Here is a 25579-nt window from a genome sequence, read left to right as displayed (position 1 = left end):
TTAGTGCCTATACACTGATAACATATATGTTGCCCTGTATAATAATTAGTGCCTATACACTGATAACATATATGTTGCCCTGTATAATGATGATTAGTGCCTATACACTGATAACATATATGTTGCCCTGTATAATGATTAGTGCCTATATACTGATAACATATATGTTGCCCTGTATAATGATCAGTGGCCTATACACTAATAACATATATGTTGCCCTGTATAATGATGATTAGTGCCTATACACTGATAACATATATGTTGCCCTGTATAATGATGATTAGTGCCTATACACTGATAACATATATGTTGCCCTGTATAATAATGATTAGTGCCTATACACTGATAACATATATGTTGCCCTGTATAATAATGATTAGTGGCCTATACACTGATAACATATATGTTGCCATGTATAATGATGATTAGTGCCTATACACTGATAACATATATGTTGCCCTGTATAATGATTAGTGCCTTTACACTGATAACATATATGTTGCCCTGTATAATGATGATTAGTGCCTATACACTGATAACATATATGTTGCCCTGTATAATGATGATTAGTGCCTATACACTGATAACATATATGTTGCCCTGTATAATGATGATTAGTGCCTATATACTGATAACATATATGTTGCCCTGTATAATGATTAGTGCCTACACACTGATAACATATATATTGCCCTGTATAATGATAATTAGTTGCCTATATACTGATAACATATATGTTGCCCTGTATAATGATGATTAGTGCCTATACACTGATAACATATATGTTGCCCTGTATAATGATTAGTGCCTATACACTGATAACATATATGTTGCCCTGTATAATGATTAGTGCCTATATACCAATAACATATATGTTGCCCTGTATAATGATGATTAGTGTCTATATACTGATAACATATATGTTGCCCTGTATAATGATGATTAGTGCCTATACACTGATAACATATATGTTGCCCTGTATAATGATAAGTGGCCTATATACTGATAACATATATATTGCCCTGTATAATAATGATTAGTGCCTATACACTGATAACATATATGTTGCCCTGTATAACGATGATTAGTGCCTATACACTGATAACATATATGTTGCCCTGTATAATGATGATTAGTGCCTACATACTGATAACATATATGTTGCCCTGTATAATGATTAGTGCCTATATACTGATAACATATATGTTGCCCTGTATAATGATGATTAGTGTCTATATACTGATAACATATATGTTGCCCTGTATAATGATGATTAGTGCCTATACACTGATAACATATATGTTGCCCTGTATAATGATAAGTGGCCTATATACTGATAACATATATGTTGCCCTGTATAATGATAAGTGGCCTATATACTGATAACATATATATTGCCCTGTATAATAATGATTAGTGCCTATACACTGATAACATATATGTTGCCCTGTATAATGATGATTAGTGCCTATACACTGATAACAAAGATGTTGCCCTGTATAATGATTAGTGGCCTATACACTGATAACATATATGTTGCCCTGTATAATAATGATTAGTGCGTATACACTGATAACATATATGTTGCCCTGTATAATGATGATAAGTGCCTATACACTGATAACATATATGTTGCCCTGTATAATGATGATTAGTGCCTATACACTGATAACATATATGTTGCCCTGTATAATGATAAGTGGCCTATATACTGATAACATATATGTTGCCCTGTATAATAATGATTAGTGCCTATACACTGATAACATATATGTTGCCCTGTATAATAATGATTAGTGCCTATATACTGATAACATATATGTTGCACTGTATAATGATGATTAGTGCGTATACACTGATAACATATATGTTGCCCTGTATAATAATGATAAGTGCCTATACACTGATAACATATATGTTGCCCTGTATAATAATGATTAGTGCCTATATACTGATAACATATATATTGCCCTGTATAATAATGATTAGTGCCTATACACTGATAACATATATGTTGCCCTGTATAATGATTAGTGCCTATATACTGATAACATATATGTTGCCCTGTATAATAATGATGGCTGGGTCCTATACATAGTGAGCACTCTGGGCTGCATAATGGTGCTGAGCATTTGTACCCTGAAAATTAACACACTGCACTGTATTATTATTATTATGACAATTATCTATACACTTAAATAGGACTTGTCTTGCATTCTATCAAACATTAGGATGGCCAATGCCCCTATCATCCCCCGTATTAACCATAAGGCTTTGGGAGGAGGCGAGTAATGCCGCTGTCACTGGCTTCACCAGTTTTATGAAGTAAAGTTTTGCAGAGAGTGCAGGGGCTGTGAAGTGAGATATTTCAGCCAGATGATTTCAGCTGTTCTAAATGACCTGACCTCTCTGCCTCCCTATGTTTCAGAGTTGTCCCCTCCCATTCTAGACATTATGTTCACACGTGTCCTCTTCTATGATGCCCAAATTAAGTATCAAAAAATAAAGATAGACATTAAATAAAAAATAATGATGGGCACCAAATTTGCCCCCCCCCCCTAGAGGGGCGCCCTTTGGTGGCCCCTAGTCTGCCTCTATTGCAGCACCGGCCCTGTCTAAAGACTTTGCCATTACTTCATGCTAAGTTTATCCATTAAATACTTTGTATAAAGTGTATTCCAAACCATCAAACATCATTCTTCTTAGTCTTACCCCCGTGAACACAAACAGTGCAACATGACTTTTTTTTATGTATTTTTTTTTTAAACGTTATTTTTCTGAGCATGTTCATTTTACCCAGTTGTGTCATAGTTTAATAAAAAAGTTTAAAATATTGATCAAAACACACTGTAAGCAATGAAACCTTGCTATAGAATATATTGCAGCCAAGCAGTACGTGTATTCTCTGTATAAGCTTTGCGCACAAATACTCTAAGCTACATGAGCTCTTTGCAAGTTTCTGTCATTTCTCAATGAGTCACTTCTAACTGAATATAATAAAAAAAACTGCCTTGAGTGAGATTTGTACCTGTGAACTTCAACATAGCAGTTTCTCTATTTTCTGAGCTGTCTGGACACTTGCAAACCTTTTAATAGTTTATCGGCTGCCCGTATTTATTATTGCACAAATACGTTCTTGTACAGTTCTGCTCTCGAACGACCAACCCTGTGAGAGCAGGGCTTGTAACAAACCCCAAACCAACGAGTTTGGGGTGATTTAACTCTACCACCTCTGAGGTGGCAGAGAGGTTAATAAGCAGCAAACATGAGTAAGCAAGCAAGTCCCTTTAAATGCCCCTTTAAAACCCTTAAAGGGACAGTCTAGTCAAAACTAAACTTTCATTATTCAGAAAGGACTTGTAATTTTAATCAACTTTCCAATTTACTTTTATTATCAAATTTGCTTTTTTCTCTTGGTATTCTTAGTTTAAACTAAACATAGGTAGGCTCATATGCTAATTTCTAAGCCTTTGAGGGCTGCCTCTTATCACAGACTTTTTAAATTCCTTTTCAACACAAAGAGACAGAAAGTACACGTGGGCCATATAGATAACATTGTGTTCAGGCACAGGGGGCTATTTAAGATTTAGCACAAAACGATGCTAAATTTAAGACAATAGATAATAAATAGTCACAGTCATGTGATCAGGGGACTGGAAGAAGGTTCTTAGATACAAGGTAATCACAGAGGTAAAACAAGTCTATTAATATAACTGTGTTGGTTATGCAAAACTGGGGAATGGGTAATAAAGGGACTATCTATCTTTTAAAACAATAACAATTCTATGGTAGACTGTCCCTTTAATATACTTGAAGGTTACTATCATGTCACATCTCTCATTTAAAGGGACAGTCTACCATAGAATTGTTATCGTTTTAAAAGATAGATAATCCCTTTATTACCCATTCCCCAGCTTTGCATAACCAACACTGTTATAGTAATATACTTTTTACCTCTGTGATTACCTTGTATCTAGGAACCTTTTTGTGTTCAGCTAGCTCCTAGTAGTACGTTGCTGCTCCTTCAACAAAGGATACCAAGGGAATGAAGCAAATTTGATAATAGAAGTAAAATTGAAAGTTCTTTTAAATTATATATTCTATCTGAATCATGAAAGAAAGTTTTTGGGTTTTGTATCCCTTTAACAAACTTTCCAATTTACTTTTATTATCAATTTTGCATTATTTTCTTGCTATCCTTTGTCACTACTGGGAGCTAGCTAAACATATTGGTAAGCCAATGGCAAGAAGAATATATGTGCAGCCACCAATAAACAACTAGCTCCCAGTTCCTGAGCCTACTTAGATATGCTTTTGAAAAAAGGATACCAAAAGAACTAACCAAATTAGATAATAGAAGTAAATTAGATTAGATTAGGGGTATGTGGGTGGTGGGTTGTAATGTTGGGGGGGGTATTGTATGTGGGTTTTTTTACAGGCAAAAGAGCTGAATTCTTTGGGGCATGCCCCGCAAATGGCCCTTTTCAGGGCTGGTAAGGTAAAAGAGCTTTGAACTTTTTTAATTTAGAATAGGGTAGGGCATTTTTTTTATTTTGGGGGGCTTTGTTATTTTATTAGGGGGCTTAGAGTAGGTGTAATTAGTTTAAAATTGTTGTAATATTTTTCTAATGTTTGTAAATATTTTTTTTATTTTTTGTAACTTAGTTCTTTTTTATTTTTTGTACTTTAGTTAGTTTATTTCATTGTATTTATTTGTAGATATTGTATTTAATTAATTTATTGATAGTGTAGTGTTAGGTTTAATTGTAGATAATTGTAGGTATTTTATTTAATTAATTTATTGATAGTGTAGTGTTAGGTTTAATTGTAACTTAGGTTAGGATTTATTTTACAGGTGATTTTGTAATTATTTTAACTATTTTAGCTATTAAATAGTTCTTAACTATTTAATAGCTATTGTACCTTGTTAAAATAAATACAAAGTTACCTGTAAAATAAATATAAATCCTAAAATAGCTACAATATAATTATTATTTATATTGTAGCTATATTAGGGTTTATTTTACAGGTAAGTATTTAGCTTTAAATAGGAATAATTTATATAATAAGAGTTCATTTATTTCGTTAGATTTAAATTATATTTAACTTAGGGGGGGTGTTAGTGTTAGGGTTAGACTTAGCTTTAGGGGTTAAAAAATTTATTAGAATAGCGGTGAGCTCCAGTCGGCAGATTAGGGGTTAATGTTTGAAGTTAGATGTCGGCGATGTTAAGGAGGGCAGATTAGGGGTTAATACTATTTCTTATAGGGTTATTGAGGCAGGAGTGAGGCGGATTAGGGGTTAATAACTTTATTATAGTAGCGGTGCGGTCCGCTCGGCAGATTAGGGGTTAATAAGGGTAGGTAGGTGGCGGCGACGTTGTGGGGGGCAGATTAGGGGTTAATAAATATAATATAGGGGTCGGCGGTGTTAGGGGCAGCAGATTAGGGGTACATAAGGATAACGTAGGTGGCGGCGCTTTGCGGTTGGCAGATTAGGGGTTAATTATTGTAGGTAGCTGGCGGCGACGTTGTGGGGGGCAGATTAGAGGTTAATAAATATAATATAGGGGTCGGCGGTGTTAGGGGCAGCAGATTAGGGGTACATAAGTATAACGTAGGTGGCGGTCGGCAGATTAGGGGTTAAAAAAATGTGATCGAGTGGTGGCGATGTGGGGGGACCTCGGTTTAGGGGTACATAGATAGTTTATGGGTGTTAGTGTACTGTAGAGCACAGTAGTTAAGAGCTTTATGAACCGGCGTTAGCCCAAAAAGCTCTTAACTACTGACTTTTTTCTGCGGCTGGAGTTTGGTCGTTAGATTTCTAACGCTCACTTCAGCCACGACTCTAAATACCGGCGTTAGAAAGATCCCATTGAAAAGATAGGATACGCAATTGACGTAAGGGGATCTGCGGTATGGAAAAGTCGCAGCTGGAAAGTGAGCGTTAGACCCTTTCCTGACTGACTCCAAATACCAGAGGGCGGTAAAAACCAGCGTTAGGAGCCTCTAACGCTGGTTTTCACGGCTACCGCCCAACTCTAAATCTAGGCGCAAGAGAATTAAGCAAATTGATTATAGAAGCAAATTGGAAAGTTCTTTAAAAAAAGGTCATACTCTATCTGATCCATTTGTTTAATTTTTACTTTACTTTTCCTTTAAGTCCAAAACTGGGTCAAATATTGAGGGCAAGTTTGATAGGGGAGAATATAGCAGCATCATCATACAAAATATAAAATAATGTGTCAGCAACTCCTTGGTAACACTGTGCCTGTGCAATACCCTCAGTGGCCATATTTAATTAAAAAAAAAATCCTGATCCAATATGGCCGCTGTGTATTGCTCATGCGCACTGTCAAAAAGAAAAATAATCCTTCATAGGCGAAAGTGCTATTAAAAGGTCTGATATATTTCTGCTTAAGATCCATAAATGGAAAATATCCCAGAGTACCCCAAAAAAGCATTATACAGTTCCATTTAATTTATAGTTTGAGTTAGTGATCACTTTTAAGTAATCATAATAATTGTATAGTTAGGTTTCTTTCCAAGAATATACAGAGTCTCTGAATATCTTGTTAATGAATTCTAACCTGTAATTTATATATGTTCATACTCATTAGGGTTACAACAATGTGCAGGGGACTTACTACTGTTTTCATTTTAACAGACAAAAAACAAAAAATAGTTGTCAATATTTTTTTTGAAGTTGCCAACATAGAATATAAAAACCCAAGGACACTTCAGCAGCGCAATCAAGCGAAGAAGTTACGGAGATTCAGATGCCAAAATATATACATATGACCAACAATGTGTATACATGCCAAGCCCACACCTTTGGGAACATTTGCACAGATGCCTGGGACAATATTCCATCAGACAGGAGGCCAGAAACTGTGTCACATACAAATTGTGACAGAAGGGAAAAGTATGAATGTCTTATCCAGGACAGTACCCCTTAGAACAACTAAAAAACCATGAGATTATAGCACAGGGAAAATATCAATATACAGCATCCTAAGTTTCAAATATTAGACAGAACATATATTTGTCCCCAAACCGTACACAAAAGAACATAAATAAGTGTACACAACACCCAAATTAATAGTCAGGTGGGAGGAAACTGCATCCAAGGGATTAAGATTTATCCTAACCCTAAGAAAATCTTAGCCATAGCAACAATGTAGTTATATCAACTGGCTTCAGAATAGATAGACAATCACTGTCATTTACAGTCATGTCATAGGTGGCAAAATCACATTACAGTAGAGATCTCAGCTGTCAACACTATTGCAGTGATACTGACATTCCCAACATAACAACATTGTTAGATACTGGATGAAAATGTATATGAATGTAAGCTATAGCAGTATGGGCTGTAAGTAGCTATAGCAATATGGGCTGTAAGTAGCTTTAGCAGTATGGGCTGTAACTAGCTATAGCAGTATGGGCTGTAAGTAGTTATAGCAATGGGCTGTAAGTAGCTATAGTAGTATGGGCTGTAAGTAGCTATAGCAGTATGAGCTGTAAGTAGCTATAGCAGTATGGGCTGTAAGTAGTTATAGCAATGGGCTGTAAGTAGCTATAGCAGTATGGGCTGTAAGTATCTTTAGCAGTATGGGCTGTAACTAGCTATAGCAGTATGGGCTGTAAGTAGTTATAGCAATGGGCTGTAAGTAGCTATAGTAGTATGGGCTGTAAGTAGCTATAGCAGTATGGGCTGTAAGTAGCTATAGCAGTATGGGCTGTAAGTAGTTATAGCAATGGGCTGTAAGTAGCTATAGCAGTATGGGCTGTAAGTAGCTATAGCAGTATGGGCTGTAAGTAGCTATAGCAGTATGGGCTGTAAGTAGCTATAGCAGTATGGGCTGTAAGTAGCTATAGCAGTATGGGCTGTAAGTAGCTATAGCAGTATGGGCTGTAAGTAGTTATAGCAATGGGCTGTAAGTAGTTATAGCAATGGGCTGTAAGTAGCTATAGTAGTATGGGCTGTAAGTAGCTATAGCAGTATGGGCTGTAAGTAGCTATAGCAGTATGAGCTGTAAGTAGCTATAGCAGTATGGGCTGTAAGTAGTTATAGCAATGGGCTGTAAGTAGTTATAGCAATATGGGCTGTAAGTAGCTATAGTGGTATGGGCTGTAACTCGCTATAGCAGTATGGGCTGTAAGTAGTTATAGCAAAGGGCTGTAAGTAGCTATAGTAGTATGGTCTGTAAGTAGCTATAGCAATATGGGCTGTAAGTATCTTTAGCAGTATGGGCTGTAACTAGCTGTAGCAGTATGGGCTGTAGGTAGTTATAGCAATGGGCTGTAAGTAGTTATAGCAATATGGGCTGTAAGTAGCTATAGTAGTATGGGCTGTAAGTAGCTATAGCAGTATGGGCTGTAAGTAGCGTGCACAGTCAAAATTATCATTATAGCAATGATGACCTTAAATAGAAGTATTTTTAAAATTAAAGTATTACATTGTATCCACTGCCTTACATTTTTGATAAAACATTTATGTGACTTTATAAAGCTTTTTGGAGGGTGAAATATATAAAATACAGGTTGGGACACTAAAAGGCACATAAAAGTCAACAAATTTCATGATCCAGGTAAAATAAACAATTAAAGGGACAGTCTAGTCAAACTGATTTCTAAACTATTAAAAACCAACTCTTATCTCAATCCATTTTTACAGTTTTTCACAGTTAGACAGGGCTATTTCCTGTGTGCCATATCAATAACATTGTGCTCACTCCTGTGGATTTATTAAAGCGTCAGCACTGATTGGCTAAAAAATGCAAGTCTGTCAAAAGAACTGAGATAAGGGGCAGTCTGCACAGGCTTAGATACAAGATAATCACACAGGTATAATCAAAAGTGTATTAATATAACTGTGTTTGTTATGCAAAACTTGGGAATGCAAAATAAAGGGATTATATATCTTGTTAAACAATAAGAATTCTGGAGTAGACTGTCCCTTTAAAGAAATTTCAATTGACTCCTGTTATCACATTTAGGGGTTAATACGCTCCTGATACACCTTTTTTACTTTGGAAAGCTCACAATGCAAACAATAACACCATTATGATCATAGTACAGAAAAGTGACCAATACAATGCATCAGCGATCACATTCCACCAATTGTGAAGGCCCTGTTTGGTGACCATCGAATCACATCAAATAACAAATGATACTGAACACATCATTACCATCACTTAAATGTAAAAACACCTTCATGTTAACTGATGTGCATCTGAAAATGGAGGCGACGCAAACGTGTTTGTAAAGTGTGCAACCATGTTGTATGTTGGTTATGATGTTGATGCTGTGATTGGCTGTGGAGACCATAGGGATGTGAAATAAAGAATCAGCCATTTACAGTTGTGGATTTTTTTATGTGCTTTTGTATTCTCTTGTGTATCAATTTGGTTTTCGACCTTTAACAGTGCCTTGTGGAAAAATGGGGATGGAATTTCATGGAAGTTGTCAAGGTCAGCTGTGTTTTAAAATTGTTATCATTTAAATAATAAAAAAAATAATGGCTGATTCGTTGTTTTTTTATTTTTTTTTATTTCAAATGAGAATTTTGGAAAGATTAGTATTGAGACCTAGATCTATCTCTTGTTTCCTTTTCGAAACATAACGCCTTTCCATGAAAGCATACTCAGGTAAGCTTAGGAGTATGCATGTGTCTTAAACACTATACGGTACATTTGTTTGTAACAATGTTCTAAATAATGTTATACATTTAGTGGTCAAGTTCCTTAGCCTACCTCAGTATGCTGTTATGAAAATGAGATAACTTTCAACAAAGGATCACAAGAGAAAGGGGTCATAGATATACATTGGAGAGTTTTTCAAAATTGTACGATCTATCTTAGTCTATCTCAATTTTGAGCTAAATGTTCATACACTTAGGGCACTTAAACAATTATGATGATTAATTAAAAATAATCAATATCTCAAACCAAAATGAAATTTCATCTTGTAATGCTTTTAGTAATACTCAGGTATATTGTCAATATGGATTTGAAATAGATATATACAAATATTTTGGAAGCTGAAGTTAATATTTCTTGCAACAAAATAGACACTGGTTGACGCAAACACAACACAATTTTGCAGCTGTTGCAAAATAATATTTTGTCAAAAATGTCTTTTGGAAAAAAATAAACCTTCATAATTATCAAGAGGCTTAAAAATATATATCAGGGCCTGTGCTGGGCCTATTCTATGTACGGGTTCTTTAAACAATTCAAGTACAGATGTTGTTTCCATGACAACGAAAAGACCAAATACATTAGCACGTCTAATAATAGCCAACCTTCATTTTAAAAACGATACTCTGTTTTTCATTTAACTTGTATTTAGTTTGACAATGTATAATTACTGACTAATAACAAGGGCCACATTAGCTAAAATGTGCTGGAAAAGCAGTTTAATATTCTGAGCCGCAGGAGAGCGTTAGATTACGTAGTTATATACCTGACATAAACACTCCAAATTCTACAGTAACAAATCTAAAGCATTTATTTAGATTGCATGGTGATCCCGACTGTACATTCAGCTGAAATATTTACAATTGCATTGACTGAACACTAAGCAGCGAATCATTCATAACAGTATTTTACTTATCATATGCTGACCTATAGCCAGCCATTTCTAGAAAGCTGTAAAAAAAAAAACTTCCCATTTTAGACACCAACTTTTATTTTTCGCTCTTTTTATCTAACATATATTTCGCTTATGTTTTAAAATGTAAGAATTTAAAATTCCCCTATTTTCCAATAAAAAAATCATATGTTTATGACATTTCAAATGCAAAATAACAAATTAATGACCTAAATATAATCTAAGTTAACAGAATTGTACAACAAAGTTAACACAATTATTCAATAATAGGTATATAGATTGCTCATGTGCAATTCTCTCTCTTTTTTGTCCAATTGTTCATTCCCCTAGTAAACATTAATATGATAAAATGTAATAAAAATGATTCGGAACAAAAACTGTTTTCAGTAAAGGTAAATATTGAAATGTTAGCCAAAAAAAAATAAAAATCCTGAGACAAATCAATAGTATTTTAGCAACAGATCAATTTTGTTTTTACTCTAACAGAATATTTTAAAACGAAAGGAGGGGCTGCTGGGTGGGATAGATAGAGGAAGTCATACCAGTGGCATTCATTTTTTTTTTTTTAATATTTAAGTTTGCAGTGCACATTCTATTCAGTGATTTTCAAAAGATCTCACACCCACACATTTACACACAACCTTTCACCCCCTGTTTCTATATAATAGAGACTGCTAGCAAGCAACATAACACCATAACAGCAAATGTAAGCCACTTTATTTAGGGTAACATTTCCATTCACTTTTTTTTTTTAAAATACAGTATTTATATTGTAACAGCAAGCTTTCAATGGTAGAATTTGTAGTGCGCTTGTGCGACAGGGCTGTACTCAGCGTGTAAAGACACTAATAAGGGTATGTAAAGGGTTAACCCCTTTAGGCTTTGATTGCGGGGACAGCAGCATCTCCATATCAAAGACTATGACCCCTTTGCAAGGTTAAGTGTTGTAATTACAGATGTAGATATACAGTTTCATTACATATGTATGTGTATATATATATATATATATATATATATATATTAGATGTATACAGAATGACTTACCATGTCTGTACTAAGCTGGGCTAAAATGGCGAAGCTTGAGAGACGATCACAGGAACATTTAGTATGAAATGAATCCACGGGGACTGTACGACAGCCTTTGAAAGACCAGGCACCGAGATTAAAGGATCTATAAGGGAAACATAAAAAAAAAAGGAAGATATACACTAACTATAATAAATAGAGACATGGGGTGGAGGAGATCAGCTGTGCAAGAGGAGAAACAAACACATGATGTTTAGCTATATATAGATCTAGAAAGGAGGATTTCAAGGAAAAAAACAGATAGATATTAGTCTGAATATAATGAAGAAATCACATACCAGAAAATTATAGAAGTAAGACAGTGGGTTGAGAATAACAGTATAGTATCTAAAGAACAAGCCAATGGTGAGGATATTACAGAATGAGGGGGGGGGGGGGGGTGACATGGATTATGTTAAAGTAAATGGAACATAGAGGTGGGGGAGATAGAACAAAATATAACAGGGAAGGTGGAAGATCTGAAAGGGTTTCTAGATCTGATGTGGGGGGTGGGGGGGATGGACGCATGCAAATCGATCAGATGAGGCTGAATGGTGTTGTCTGGACGCGGTTGCATGTGCAGGGAGTGGAGATAGAGAGGAAGGGGGAGAGCCGCAATTGTCAGTCAGAGGGAGAGAGAGAGAGACGAGCACACAGAACAGAAGTTTTAGATGTGAAAATGGGGGGAAGGGAAGAATAGATTAGAGGTGCAAAAATAAATAAATAAATATAACAGAGAAAATAAAATGACTCGATCACTATGTGTATCCAAAAAATCTAAACCTCCCTGTGAGCCCCTTCATTACCAGATGTTGTTTCCTTATTGTATAATGCAACATAGTTCTAATAAAGCCTTTTTATTTTTACAAATAAAAGTTTATAAATTGTTTCCAATTATTATTATTATCCTTATTATTGTTGTGATAATACTTATAATAATAATAATAATAATAATATATTATCCATGCTTACAATTATTATTATTATCATTATTATTGTTGTGATAATACTTATAATAATAACAATATATTGTCCATGCTTACAATTATTATTCCTAATAAAGGAAAACATTATTTTTCATAAATGCAATATATTTTTTTTATCATTTTTACAAGTATAGAATATTTACTTGTCCTCGATGTAATATTCATGCACATTTGCATATAAATATTATTTAAATATAAATATTGTAATGCAAAAAAGATGCAATGAGTAATTTTACAAACATTAAAAAAAAACAATATTTAATATATTTAATATTCAGTGTGATAGTATAGAATAAATGTAAACCGGTTCATGCATTTGAAAAGGATTTACATCGAAATGTAGAATTTGGAATTACTCTAAATATAAAGTCAAAAATAAAAAAAATAAACCAGAACTTAAAAATAGTACTTTCCATGTTTATGTGAGGAAATGTTTAATTTATAACTTAATTATCTGAAGTCTATTAAGCTCATATTTTAAAGGAACACTGAACCCAAATTTTTTCTTTCATGATTCAGAAAGAACATGCAATTGTAAGAAACTTTCTAATTTACTCCTATTATCAATTTTTCTTTATTCTCTTGCTATCTTTATTTGAAAAGCAAGAATGTTAGTTTAGAGGCTGGACCATTTTTGATTCACAACATGGATTGTGCTTGCTGATTGGTGGCTAAATGCACCCACCATTAAACAAGTGCTGTCCAGGTCTGAACCAAAAATTGTCTGGCTCCTTAGCTTAGATGCCTTCTTTTTCAAATAAAGATAGCAATAGAATGAAGAAAAATTGATAATAGAAGTAAATTAGAAAGTTGCTTAAAATTGCATGCTCTATCTGAATCATGAAAGAAAAAAATTTGGGTTTAGTATCCCTTTAAGCTGCAGTCTACCTATCAACACTCTCTTAAAGGGACACTGAACCCAAATTTTTCTTTTGTGATTCAGAAAGAGCATGAAATGTTAAGCAACTCTCTAGTTTACTCCTATTATTCAATTTTCTTCATTCTCTTGGTATCTTTATTTGAAATGCAAGAATTTAAGTTTAGATGCCGGCCCATTTTTGGTGAACAACCTGGGTTGTTCTTGCTGATTGGTGGATAAATTCATCCACCAATGCTGTCAAGAGTTCTAAACCAAACAAAAAGCTTAAATGCCTTCTTTTTCAAATAAAGATAGCAAGAGAACAAATAAAAATTAATAATAGGAGTAAATTAGAAAGTTGCTTAAAATTGCATGCTCTTTCTGAATCACAAAAGAAAACATTTGGGTTCAGTGTCCCTTTAACTCATATTAATCCGTACAAGCCATATAAACTCAGCATATTCTTAAAAAAAGAAATAAAAAGTGAAGTAGAATCATAAATTAACAAAGATAATTATTTTTATTGTGTAACAAGAACATATCTAAGTACAAAGAAAAATGATTATTATTGCTAGGAAGTAGAAAACCAATTTAAAAAAAAATAATAATAAAAAAATAATAAAATGAAAAGAATATTTATTGTTTCACGATTGTGTGTGCATTTAACCCCTGCAAAGCCCACATCTGGTAACCAATCACCACCAGCTCCCAGTTGTGTAGGATATGCTGCACATACTCTTTTTCAACAAAGGATTCCAAGAGAACAAAGTAAGTTTGAAACTAAAAGTGAATTTAAAAATCCCATAAAATTGCATGATCTGTAAAAATCGTGTAACTTTAATTTTGACTTTCATATCCCTTTGAAGAAAAATAATTTTATAAAATGTCATTATATACCTATGGATACAATCAAGCACTTTAAATAAATATTATAACCAAATATCAGGACCAACCTCTAATGAACTCAGATATTAATGTCTCAGCCAATAACCATCTGCAGCCCTCTCTGGCACACAAAGGGTTCAGCAATGCATTCAGTGATATGGCAAATAGTAATATTAATTGTAATGATTATTAAATCAGCAAGTATGTGTGTGCAAGTATAAAAACAGATTTATTTTACTGTGACAATAATAATATTACACTATGAACGAATACATGTATTGCCAGATGCCCTGCTGCACAGGGTACAACACAGCCGCTAGTGCCAGGGCTAATGAGAATATTTCCAATTAGAGAACCCCCCCCCCCCATAATTACTGGGTAAGCATGGACCAATGCAATATGGCAGGAGATTATTATTTCCTGAAAACAGGAAAATGTATTATTCTGGGAGGGTTAAAAATATATATCTTTTATAATTTACTCATGTTATTAAGTACATGCTGATGACCTGATTAATAGATAGATAGATAGATAGATAGATAGATAGATTAGTGTGCATTTGTGTATTTATATGAGTGTGTCTATGTTTCTATGCATATACAGTATGTATAGTGCACGCATGTGTATTTGTATACACATATGTGTGTGTGTGTAAATATGTATATGTATACAATGCAGGTTTATATGTGTACATGTGTGCGCATGTGTGTAAAAGTGTGTGTATGTACAGTGCATTTTTATATGTCTGCATTTGTTTATGCATGTGTCTATGCATGTGTGTATAGTGCATATGTGTATATGTGTGTATGTGTGCATGTATAGTGTGTGTGTGTGTGTCTATCCATGCGTGTATAGCGCATGTGTGTATGCATAGGCGTGTAAATATGTGTATGTACAGTGCATGTGTATATGTGTGCAGACATGTGTGTGTGTGTAAATTTTTATGTGTACAGTAAGTGTGTGTACAGTGCATGTCTATATGTGTGCATGTGTGTGTGTATAACTGTGTTTTTGCAGTGCATGTTTAAATGTGTGCATGTGTGTAGACGTGTGTGTAAATGTGTGTTTGTACAGTGCATGTTTATATGTGTGCATGTGTGTAGACATATGTCTCTGTGTGTGTAAATGTGTGTTTGTACAGTGCATTTTTATATGTGTGCAAGTGTGTAGGCATGTGTGTGTGTAAATGTGTGTTTGTATAGTGCATGTTTATATGTGTGCAAGTGTGTAGGCATGTGTGTGTAAATGTGTGTTTGTACAGTGCATGTTTATATGTGTGCATGTGTGTAGACATATGTCTCTGTGTGTGTAAATGTGTGTTTGTACAGTGCATTTTTATATGTGTGCAAGTGTGTAGGCATGTGTGTGTGTGTAAATGTGTGTTTGTATAGTGCATGTTTATATGTGTGCAAGTGAGTAGGCATGTGTGTGTAAATGTGTGTTTGTACAGTGCATGTTTATATGTATGCAAGTGTGTAGGCATGTGTGTGTGCGTGTAAATGTGTGTTTGTATAGTGCATGTTTATATGTGTGCAAGTGTGTAGGCATGTGTGTGTAAATGTGTGTTTGTACAGTGCATGTTTATATGTATGCAAGTGTGTAGGCATGTGTGTGTGTGTAAATGTGTGTTTGTATAGTGCATGTTTATATGTGTGCAAGTGTGTAGGCATGTGTGTGTGTGTGTGTAAATGTGTGTTTGTATAGTGCATGTTTATATGTGTGCAAGTGTGTAGGCATGTGTGTGTAAATGTGTGTTTGTACAGTGCATGTTTATATGTATGCAAGTGTGTAGGCATGTGTGTGTGTGTGTGTAAATGTGTGTTTGTATAGTGCATGTTTATATGTGTGCAAGTGTGTAGGCATGTGTGTGTAAATGTGTGTTTGTACAGTGCATGTTTGTATGTGTGCAAGTGTGTAGGCATGTGTGTGTGTGTGTGTAAATGTGTGTTTGTATAGTGCATGTTTATATGTGTGCAAGTGTGTAGGCATGTGTGTGTAAATGTGTGTTTGTACAGTGCATGTTTATATGTATGCAAGTGTGTAGGCATGTGTGTGTGTGTGTAAATGTGTGTTTGTATAGTGCATGTTTATATGTGTGCAAGTGTGTAGGCATGTGTGTGTAAATGTGTGTTTGTACAGTGCATGTTTGTATGTATGCAAGTGTGTAGGCATGTGTGTGTGTGTGTGTGTAAATGTGTGTTTGTATAGTGCATGTTTATATGTGTGCAAGTGTGTAGGCATGTGTGTGTAAATGTGTGTTTGTACAGTGCATGTTTATATGTATGCAAGTGTGTAGGCATGTGTGTGTGTATGTGTAAATGTGTGTTTGTATAGTGCATGTTTATATGTGTGCAAGTGTGTAGGCATGTGTGTGTAATTGTGTGTTTGTACAGTGCATAATAATGTTTATATGTGTGCATGTGTGTAGGCATGTGTGTGTGTGTAAATGTGTGTGTACATTGTATGTTTATTTGTGTGCTTGTGTGTAGGCATGTGAGTGTGTGTGTAAATGTGTGTTTGTACAGTGCATGTTCATATGTGTTCTTGTGTGTAGCCATGTGTGTGTGTGTACAGTGCATGTTCATATGTGTGCATGTGTGTATGCATGCATGTGTGTATACATGTGTGTGTACAGTGCATGTTTATATGTGTGCATGTGTGTGTGTGTACAGTGCATCTTTATATGTGTGCATGTGTGTAGGCATGTGAGTGTGTGTGCAAATGTGTGTTTGTACAGTGCATGTTTATATGTGTGCATGTGTGTGTGTAAATTTGTTTTTATACAGTGCATGTTTATATGTGTGCATGTGTGTGGGCATATGTGTGTGTAAATGTATATGTGTACAGTGAGTGTTTATATGTATGTGTCTGTACAGTGCATGTCTATATGTATTAATTTGTGTGTGTATGTGTCTTTGTACAGTGCATGTTTATATGTGTGCATGTTTGTAAGCACGTGTGTGTACAGTGTGTATTTGTATGTGTGTGTGTAAATGTGTATGTACAGTGCATGTTTATATGCGTGCATGTGTGTAGGCATGTGTGTATAGTTAGTGTTTATATGTGTGTGTGTGTGTGCAAACAGTGTATGTCTATATGTGTATGTGTATAAATGTGTGTTTGTACAGTGGATGTTTATATGTGTGCGTGTGTGTATGTGTGTTTGTACAGTGCATGATTATATGTGTGCATGTGTGTGTGTGTGTGTGTAAATCTGTTTTCGTAAAGTGCATATTTATATGTATGTGTGTGTACAGTGCATATTTATATGTATGTGTGTGTACAGTGCATGTTTAGATGTATGTGTGTGTACAGTGCATGTTTATATGTATGTGTGTGTATACAGTGCATATTTATATGTATGTGTGTGTATACAGTGCATATTTATATGTATGTGTGTTTATACAGTGCATATTTATATGTATGTGTGTGTATACAGTGCATATTTATATGTATGTGTGTGTATACAGTGCATGTTTATATGTATGTGTGTGTACAGTGCATGTTTAGATGTATGTGTGTGTACAGTGCATGTTTATATGTATGTGTGTGTATACAGTGCATATTTATATGTATGTGTGTGTATACAGTGCATATTTATATGTATGTGTGTTTATACAGTGCATATTTATATGTATGTGTGTGTATACAGTGCATATTTATATGTATGTGTGTGTACAGTGCATGTTTATATGTATGTGTGTGTATACAGTGCATATTTATATGTATGTGTGTGTATACAGTGCATATTTATATGTATGTGTGTATACAGTGCATATTTATATGTATGTGTGTGTGTACAGTGCATGTTTATATGTATGTGTGTGTACAGTGCATGTTTATATGTATGTGTGTGTATACAGTGCATATTTATATGTATGTGTGTGTATACAGTGCATATTTATATGTATGTGTGTGTACAGTGCATGTTTATATGTATGTGTGTGTATACAGTGCATATTTATATGTATGTGTGTGTATACAGTGCATATTTATATGTATGTGTGTATACAGTGCATATTTATATGTATGTGTGTGTACAGTGCATACTTATATGTATGTGTGTGTACAGTGCATATTTATATGTATGTGTGTGTACAGTGCATATTTATATGTATGTGTGTGTATACAGTGCATATTTATATGTATGTGTGTGTACAGTGCATGTTTATATGTATGTGTGTGTACAGTGCATATTTATATGTATGTGTGTGTACAGTGCATATTTATATGTATGTGTGTATACAGTGCATATTTATATGTATGTGTGTGTACAGTGCATGTTTATATGTATGTGTGTGTACAGTGCATATTTATATGTATGTGTGTGTACAGTGCATATTTATATGTATGTGTGTGTACAGTGCATGTTTATATGTATGTGTGTGTACAGTGCATGTTTATATGTATGTGTGTGTACAGTGCATATTTATATGTATGTGTGTGTACAGTGCATGTTTATATGTATGTGTGTGTACAGTGCATGTTTATATGTATGTGTGTGTACAGTGCATGTTTATATGTATGTGTGTGTATACAGTGCATATTTATATGTATGTGTGTATACAGTGCATATTTATATGTATGTGTGTGTATACAGTGCATATTTATATGTATGTGTGTGTACAGTGCATGTTTATTTGTGTGCATGTGTGTGTAAATGTGTGTTTGTACAGTGCATGTTTATACGTGTGTGTGTGTGTGTTTATGTGTGTGTGTGTAAACCAAACTACTGGTCATTTAACCCACAATGCATCAGCATTTAACTCAAATATACACACTGCAATAGGAAAGTAAAGAAAACAGAGTGTAAGTTCCCTTTATATTTTGTAAAACATTTACCAGATACAAAACACAGTAAATGATTGGCACAGATCAGTAGTCCCAGGGACCTGCACAAGCACGCAGTTACCATGTCACATACAGCTTAGCACAATGCCCTCTCTGATTCCCCCATAAAACCAGACTCTAACTGGGAATTCATAATGGGACGTTGAAGCATTGAATAAACAAATTATCTTTACAAGTTCTCACATAAATTATTCAGGTTTCGGTATGCCCCATGCACTGCTCATTTTATTGCCTGCTCTCAATACAACAAATGCTTGTCCTCAGAAAACCTCGGCATGTACACACATTACCAAAAGACATAAACTAAAATCCCTCATTCACATCAGTTAATCGTTTTTTTTTTAAAAAAATATCTTATATTTCCTGTTTCCTTGCAATACACCCATGATTACACAGGATTAACATAGACAATGTGCCAATATTTAAATCGGTTACATGAGAATTGACAAATACAATGGCCCATGGTATGACAAAATATTACAAGTTGAATTATTCAATATAATCTAAATACAGTTCAAAATTTGCAGATGCCAGTTAACCTAATAACAAGTATTACTATTGCTCTGTTTGAAACTGAAGGAGGCTCAGATGCCACAATATTTGTTGTGGTTTGTGGGCAAGGCCATGGTGAGGATGGGTCATGGTCAAGGTGGTGCCAAGACATGTAGTTGGCATGGGTGGGCGTGTTGTGAACAGTACAGGGTGTGTCTTGACATAGACCTATCACAGATCCTAATGAGAAGCTATGGGAGACCTCCCAACCCAAAGGAATTCCACCGGATCTAGGGTGTCTTGGGGGGGTCTTTATACATAAATAAATATAAAATAATAATAATAATAAAAAAAATATATATACATATATACTGTATATATGTATAAATTATACAGAAGTGGACAGATCTGTGAACAGATTCCATGTCACTAGAAAAATTCACTACTTTGGATCTCACCAAGCATTCACAGGCAGCTATGTTTATATCCACTTAACCCCAAACAAGCTTGAGTTAAAAGTCCAATAGGGAAGGATCACATATGCAACAGAATGTAAACTCTCCAGTCTGTGAGTTCCGGGTGAGTAGACAGAGCTGTGAGATTTACCAGTTGCTTGATATGCGTTCCCACTCTAGTTTTAGAATGCAGTCCTCCTTTGTGTTTTGTATCTATCTAGAGAACAATTAACGTTGTCAACCGTATTTGCATTGCAGTGTATTTGGTTAAAAGAAAGCATAGATTAGGAACTCAGGTATGAAGGCCTTAAAGTGGTACCTGGATCTATCATCATTTTGCAAAATGTTGTAACTAACTCTTCATAAGGGATTAAATGCCCTATCGTCCTGAGGTATGAATAACTAACTCTAATAAATAACCATAAAAAATTGTAACCATAATAAATAAAAACCATGACAACAGTAATGGAGGTACAGACCTGTGGGTTGTATTTATTGTAAAACAAAGAACAACCAGCAGCTATAACATTTTAAATATTAACAAACCAGGTGGCGGCAATCGGGGCCTAAGTAGAAACCCCTGCAAAGAAATTGTCATGGGCCATGACTACTAACATGAAGCGGCGTTCAGCTACAACGCAAGAAAACGGGAATGATCTTAGGGAGTTGTTCAACATGCCACAAACCAGGAGCCTAGGGACATCACTCTTCCCACAATAGCAGTCGCTCAACTTCTAAGTCCGCAGCCAAGGCCTAGACCAACCACTAAGCTAGGGTACCATACCCTTAGGTGCGCTCCGGACTATACTGCCCTACATTATCTTTTTATGATTTTTATCTAACTGCATCTGAGTGTGTCCTGGCTATTCAGATTGGAAAAATAGGAATAGTTGGCAAGTATGACGTGAAATCAATGTACGGTTAGTTGATGCATTCCCCCGAAACCCCCTCCCCGAAATAAGCTGTCTCATTTTAAATAGTTGAAAAAGTGAATTAGTTCCTAGGATAGCCTTAAGCTTATCCAAGGCATTCTTGATGTCCCCAAAGTGAAAATACATAAATGTATGTATTATGCTGGTCATCTTTGCAATTTATAGTCTTGTCTGAAAGAGAGAACTGTAACTCCACCATGTTAAAACTATAGGACACATTTACATTGAAAATGTTAAAATGGACCCAAAAAGCATTATTCAATTCTGCTGGTGTAAAGTGCTTTTGGGTTATATTTTACTGAAGCATTACCCATTTCTAGACTCTTTCACAAGCAAACAAAAATTTTGTCAGGTGCTATGGCACGAAAAAGAAATTTAAACATATTGAATAAACTATACAATTAATTCATATATATTTCTTCAAGATGTAATGTCCTATTCTTTAAGCCTAAATTTGACTTATCTATTGTTAAATGAGACAATCTAGTATAAAAATGATAGGCTGTAAATCATATGAGCATGACATTTTTCCACTAATGACCAACAAACTCTATGTTCAAAAAGGTTAAACACATAAATACATTCCCTTTTTGGGACTCCCACAGAACTCCTGGTCCAGAGCAGGACAGAGTCAGTGAGCCAATCAGAGACAGTTGCTCAGTTTAGCGTTCAGAGACAGTCGCCAATCAGCGTTCATTTTAGGAGCTGCACTGACTGTAACTCACTTTGTGGCCATTAAACACATACATTTCAGGGTTCAGTAGTGCGCAAAGTACATTTTGTAATGAATTAGAGCATGTCATTTTTGCACAATAATGATTTTACAGGTTTTATTTTTAACAGAACCACTATTCTGCAACCAGAACATTTAATAGCTAACCAAGCTTCCTTATGGGACACTATTAATCTTAAGATTATAAATCCAGAAAATGCTCCTAGTTCCTCAGAAACTTCTGGAGTTCCAGATTCAAGATAATAAGGTGGTAGTTCCATCCTCTGTAGTTCCTGATTTCCTACAGTATATCCATGACACCCCTCTGGGAGGACATGGGGTTATCCATAAGACTCAATAGTTAATTTGTTGACAGTTCTGGTGGCCTGACATGCAGAAAGATATAAAATCGTATGTACAGTCTTGTCCCGTGTGTATAGTAAACAAAGACTCATGACAACCTACTTTAAGTCTGTTACAACCACTTCCTGTGCAAAGCAGACCATGGACTGAAATTGCCATGGACTTTATAGTTGATTTACCCCCTGCTCAATGCTATACTTTAGTTTTAATGGTAGTAGATCACTTTTCTAAAATGGTTAATTTTGTTGCCACCAAGGGTGTACCCAATTAATGTCTAAATTCTGGACATCCTTTTGCAAGGGACTGCGCATTCAGAGAGCCCTATCTACCGCTTCCATCCAAAAAGATGGTGAAACTGAATGCACAAATCAAACTTTGGTACAGAACCTCAGATGTTATTCAAGCTTGTTACAAGATGACTTGGCCTTGCTTTTGGCTGAATTTGGCTATAATAATCAAGTTCATAGATATACGTCCATGTCCCCAACACCATCCAACCATGTTACCTTTCTCTCCTCTCCAAAGCTCAGTTCCTGCTGCTGATCAATGTTTACAGGAGGCTCATAATACTTTCTCTCTAATAAAGAAGTGATTATTGGAGGCCCAACAGCAATATAAACATTATGCTGATAAGAGGGGACATCCTACTCCTGCTTATCAAGTTGGAGACAAAGTATATTTATCCATTGCTCATCTTCAACTTGCTCTTTCTTCCAATAAATTAGGCCCCCTCTTCATTGGTCCTTTCACCATTTAAAAAATGTTATCTCCAATTGCAATCCATTTTCAGTTGTCATCTTCCTATCAAATCCATCCAGTTTTTCATGTCTCTATTCTCAAACCTGCAGACCCCTTTCCTTCTCATAAGCCACCTACTCCAGGGCCTGTCATTGTGGATAGATCAGAAGAATATTAGGTTGAAGAAATTCTAAATACCAGGCTTCATAGAGGAAGACTGGAATACCTTATCCATTGGAAAGTATATGGCCCTGATGAAGTTGAGTACAGGCATCTGAAGTGCATGCTCCTGCACAGATCAGATACTTTAAAAATAAGCATCCCAAGCATCCTATTCTCAGTCTTCCCCGGAGATTATGCATAAGCAGGGGACTCATTGGGAGCTCCCAGTCTGGCTGTCAGGGTTTTTTCCCTGTTGTTTGCGATGTGATGCTGGCAGCCATTTTACTCACATCTCTTCCTTACTATGGTGCATTGTGGGGGATGCTGCTCATTTTCTACACTTCCTTTTATGGCCAGACTGGTGTGCATCATCCATGTGAGACAGGATGCAGTCTCAGAATTGAGATGTCATCACTTATTATTTAAAGGGCCTCTGTTCAGTATGCTTTGCCTTTGCGTTGTCTCAGACCTGTTTGTGAGAGTTCCTGTGTATTACCTAGCTGCCTGACGTCCTTCCTGGTTCCTGATTCCTGGCTTGCTGCTGACTCTGCTGTTTTCCTTGTTCCTGATTCCGGCTCGTCTGACTATTCGCTTTGGCTCCTGACTCGGCTCGTCTGACTACCAGCTCTGGTTTGACTCCTGGCTTGTTATTTGACTTGTGGACTTTTTATTATTTTTTGCTATTAATAAAGGTGTGATTATTTTTGCACTTCTCGTCTCAGTCTGATTCCTGGCACCCTGACACTGGCCCCTCTGGTCTCGGCAAAAGCTGAGAGTAGTTGCTTTCATCTCCACATGGGACACCAAGATTCTAGTCCTCCTGCTTTTGCCTGAAGCTGCCCTAGGCATGCATGGCCACATGCTGCTGAAATGTAAAGAGGGCCATGTAAACTTAGTGGCTGTATTAAAGGCACTGAAGTGTTGCAAAATACAAGACTTTGCAAAAATGCTTCCTTTCCAGGTACAACTGCACAAAAGAAACCCCAATATACTTGTCACTTGACCACTTGAGTGTGCGTAGGGCTGAAATGCATGTGAGCGTCTTCTACAGCTTTTCATATTCACAACATATCAGAAATACGGCAATACATTTTAAAAAAAGCATTTTGTTACAAATACAAATATACTGCACAAAATCTAATTGGCTTTAAACTTCAATACTGTGTATTTCAAATCCACTTTGCATGTCTCTAAGAAAATCCATGTTATGATTTATATAAATAATAAATATAAAGTTCCATATTTTTATTTAAATAAGATTTGTCTACTGAAAAAATACCTAGGACTCTGAAATGTCACAGCTGAATATATATATTTTTTTTTTTTAGATTAATAGCAACAACTATACTTCTGTTTGGTTACAGTACTAAACATCAGCAATTTAGAAAAGATGTGAAAACATTTCTGTGTACAGTATAATTGAGTCGGGCAGCAGATTGCTTGCTTAATGGTGTGTTTCCTGTTGCACTCAATGTTTTATACAGAAGACACACAAGGATTATTTAAGGCTGTAAATGCTGGTTTAACATGCAAAAAATAAAACCTATTCACAGAGCAGACCAGGTGAATGATTTTTGTAGGTGTGCGCTATTTTGTCTGCTGTGCCCAGGATTAATGGGGATTGGATACATCTCTTTCTGTTGATGTTCTCATGCTGAATAAACTAACTTTTTATGCTTGTAAAATTTTGTCTATATCAGTTATTACACAGCTCTCCCATGTCCAATATTCTACACTGTTGTCTGACTCCTGCTACACAAAATGCATCCTTCAAAAGACATCCAAACCATGGGCCTTATTATCAAAGCCTCTCCATCTTGGAGTGAAATGATAGTGCCAACTTCACAGGGAAAAATCCAGGGTCAAATGATTAATAACCAACATGGAGAGAAATCAGGCAAAATCATTATTTGTAATATAAAGGTCTCTCCTTCACACCCACAGCCCTGAATAGCAAGATAAACGGCTCTCAAGCTAATATTTACCTTTCTTAAATTCATTGAGGCCCCTCTCAATACTGACTAGATTTGTTAGATCATCTCATAAAGCCAAATTATTATTATTATTATTTTTATTATTAGTAGGAGTAGTAGTAGTAGTATAGAGATATTGGGCCAGATTACAAGAGGACCGTTAATTTATCGAGCACCCGCAAACAGGCAAATTTGCCTTTTTGCTTGCACGCTATAAATAACCAGCCATTACAAGTGGCCGGCTATTGCTGCCGCAAGATCACAGTAGCAATTAGTGCTCAGAAAATTAACCAGAGATCTCTGGTTAATTTCTAAAAGTGCCCCAAATGCCCTGAAAATAGAGGGTCTTATTTTTTATGGAAAAAAAATGTAGCTTGAGCACAATTTAATTTAATGCGCATCAGGAAATCGCGACTACAGAGCTCTGGTTAACTGTTTTGCTCAACTAAAAAGTTGAACAAAACACATCAAAAATACATTATTTTTTCTA

At 35.4% G+C, this 25579-nt stretch overlaps 1 protein-coding gene across 1 annotated transcript in view; it reads right to left on the bottom strand.

Moving 5' to 3' along the window:
- ADGRB1 (adhesion G protein-coupled receptor B1) overlaps positions 1 to 25579 on the bottom strand; it is a 736329-nt gene that overhangs the window by 178708 nt on the left and 532042 nt on the right. The window contains 1 exon segment of the mRNA XM_053715405.1: positions 11661 to 11787. Coding sequence (XP_053571380.1) covers positions 11661 to 11787 — 127 coding nt within the window.

Source organism: Bombina bombina, chromosome 5, assembly GCF_027579735.1.
Source record: "Bombina bombina isolate aBomBom1 chromosome 5, aBomBom1.pri, whole genome shotgun sequence".
NCBI classification, from domain to species: domain Eukaryota; kingdom Metazoa; phylum Chordata; class Amphibia; order Anura; family Bombinatoridae; genus Bombina; species Bombina bombina.
The sequence above is the reverse complement of the archived record's forward strand: the minus strand, read 5'-3'. Positions and strand labels throughout refer to the sequence as shown.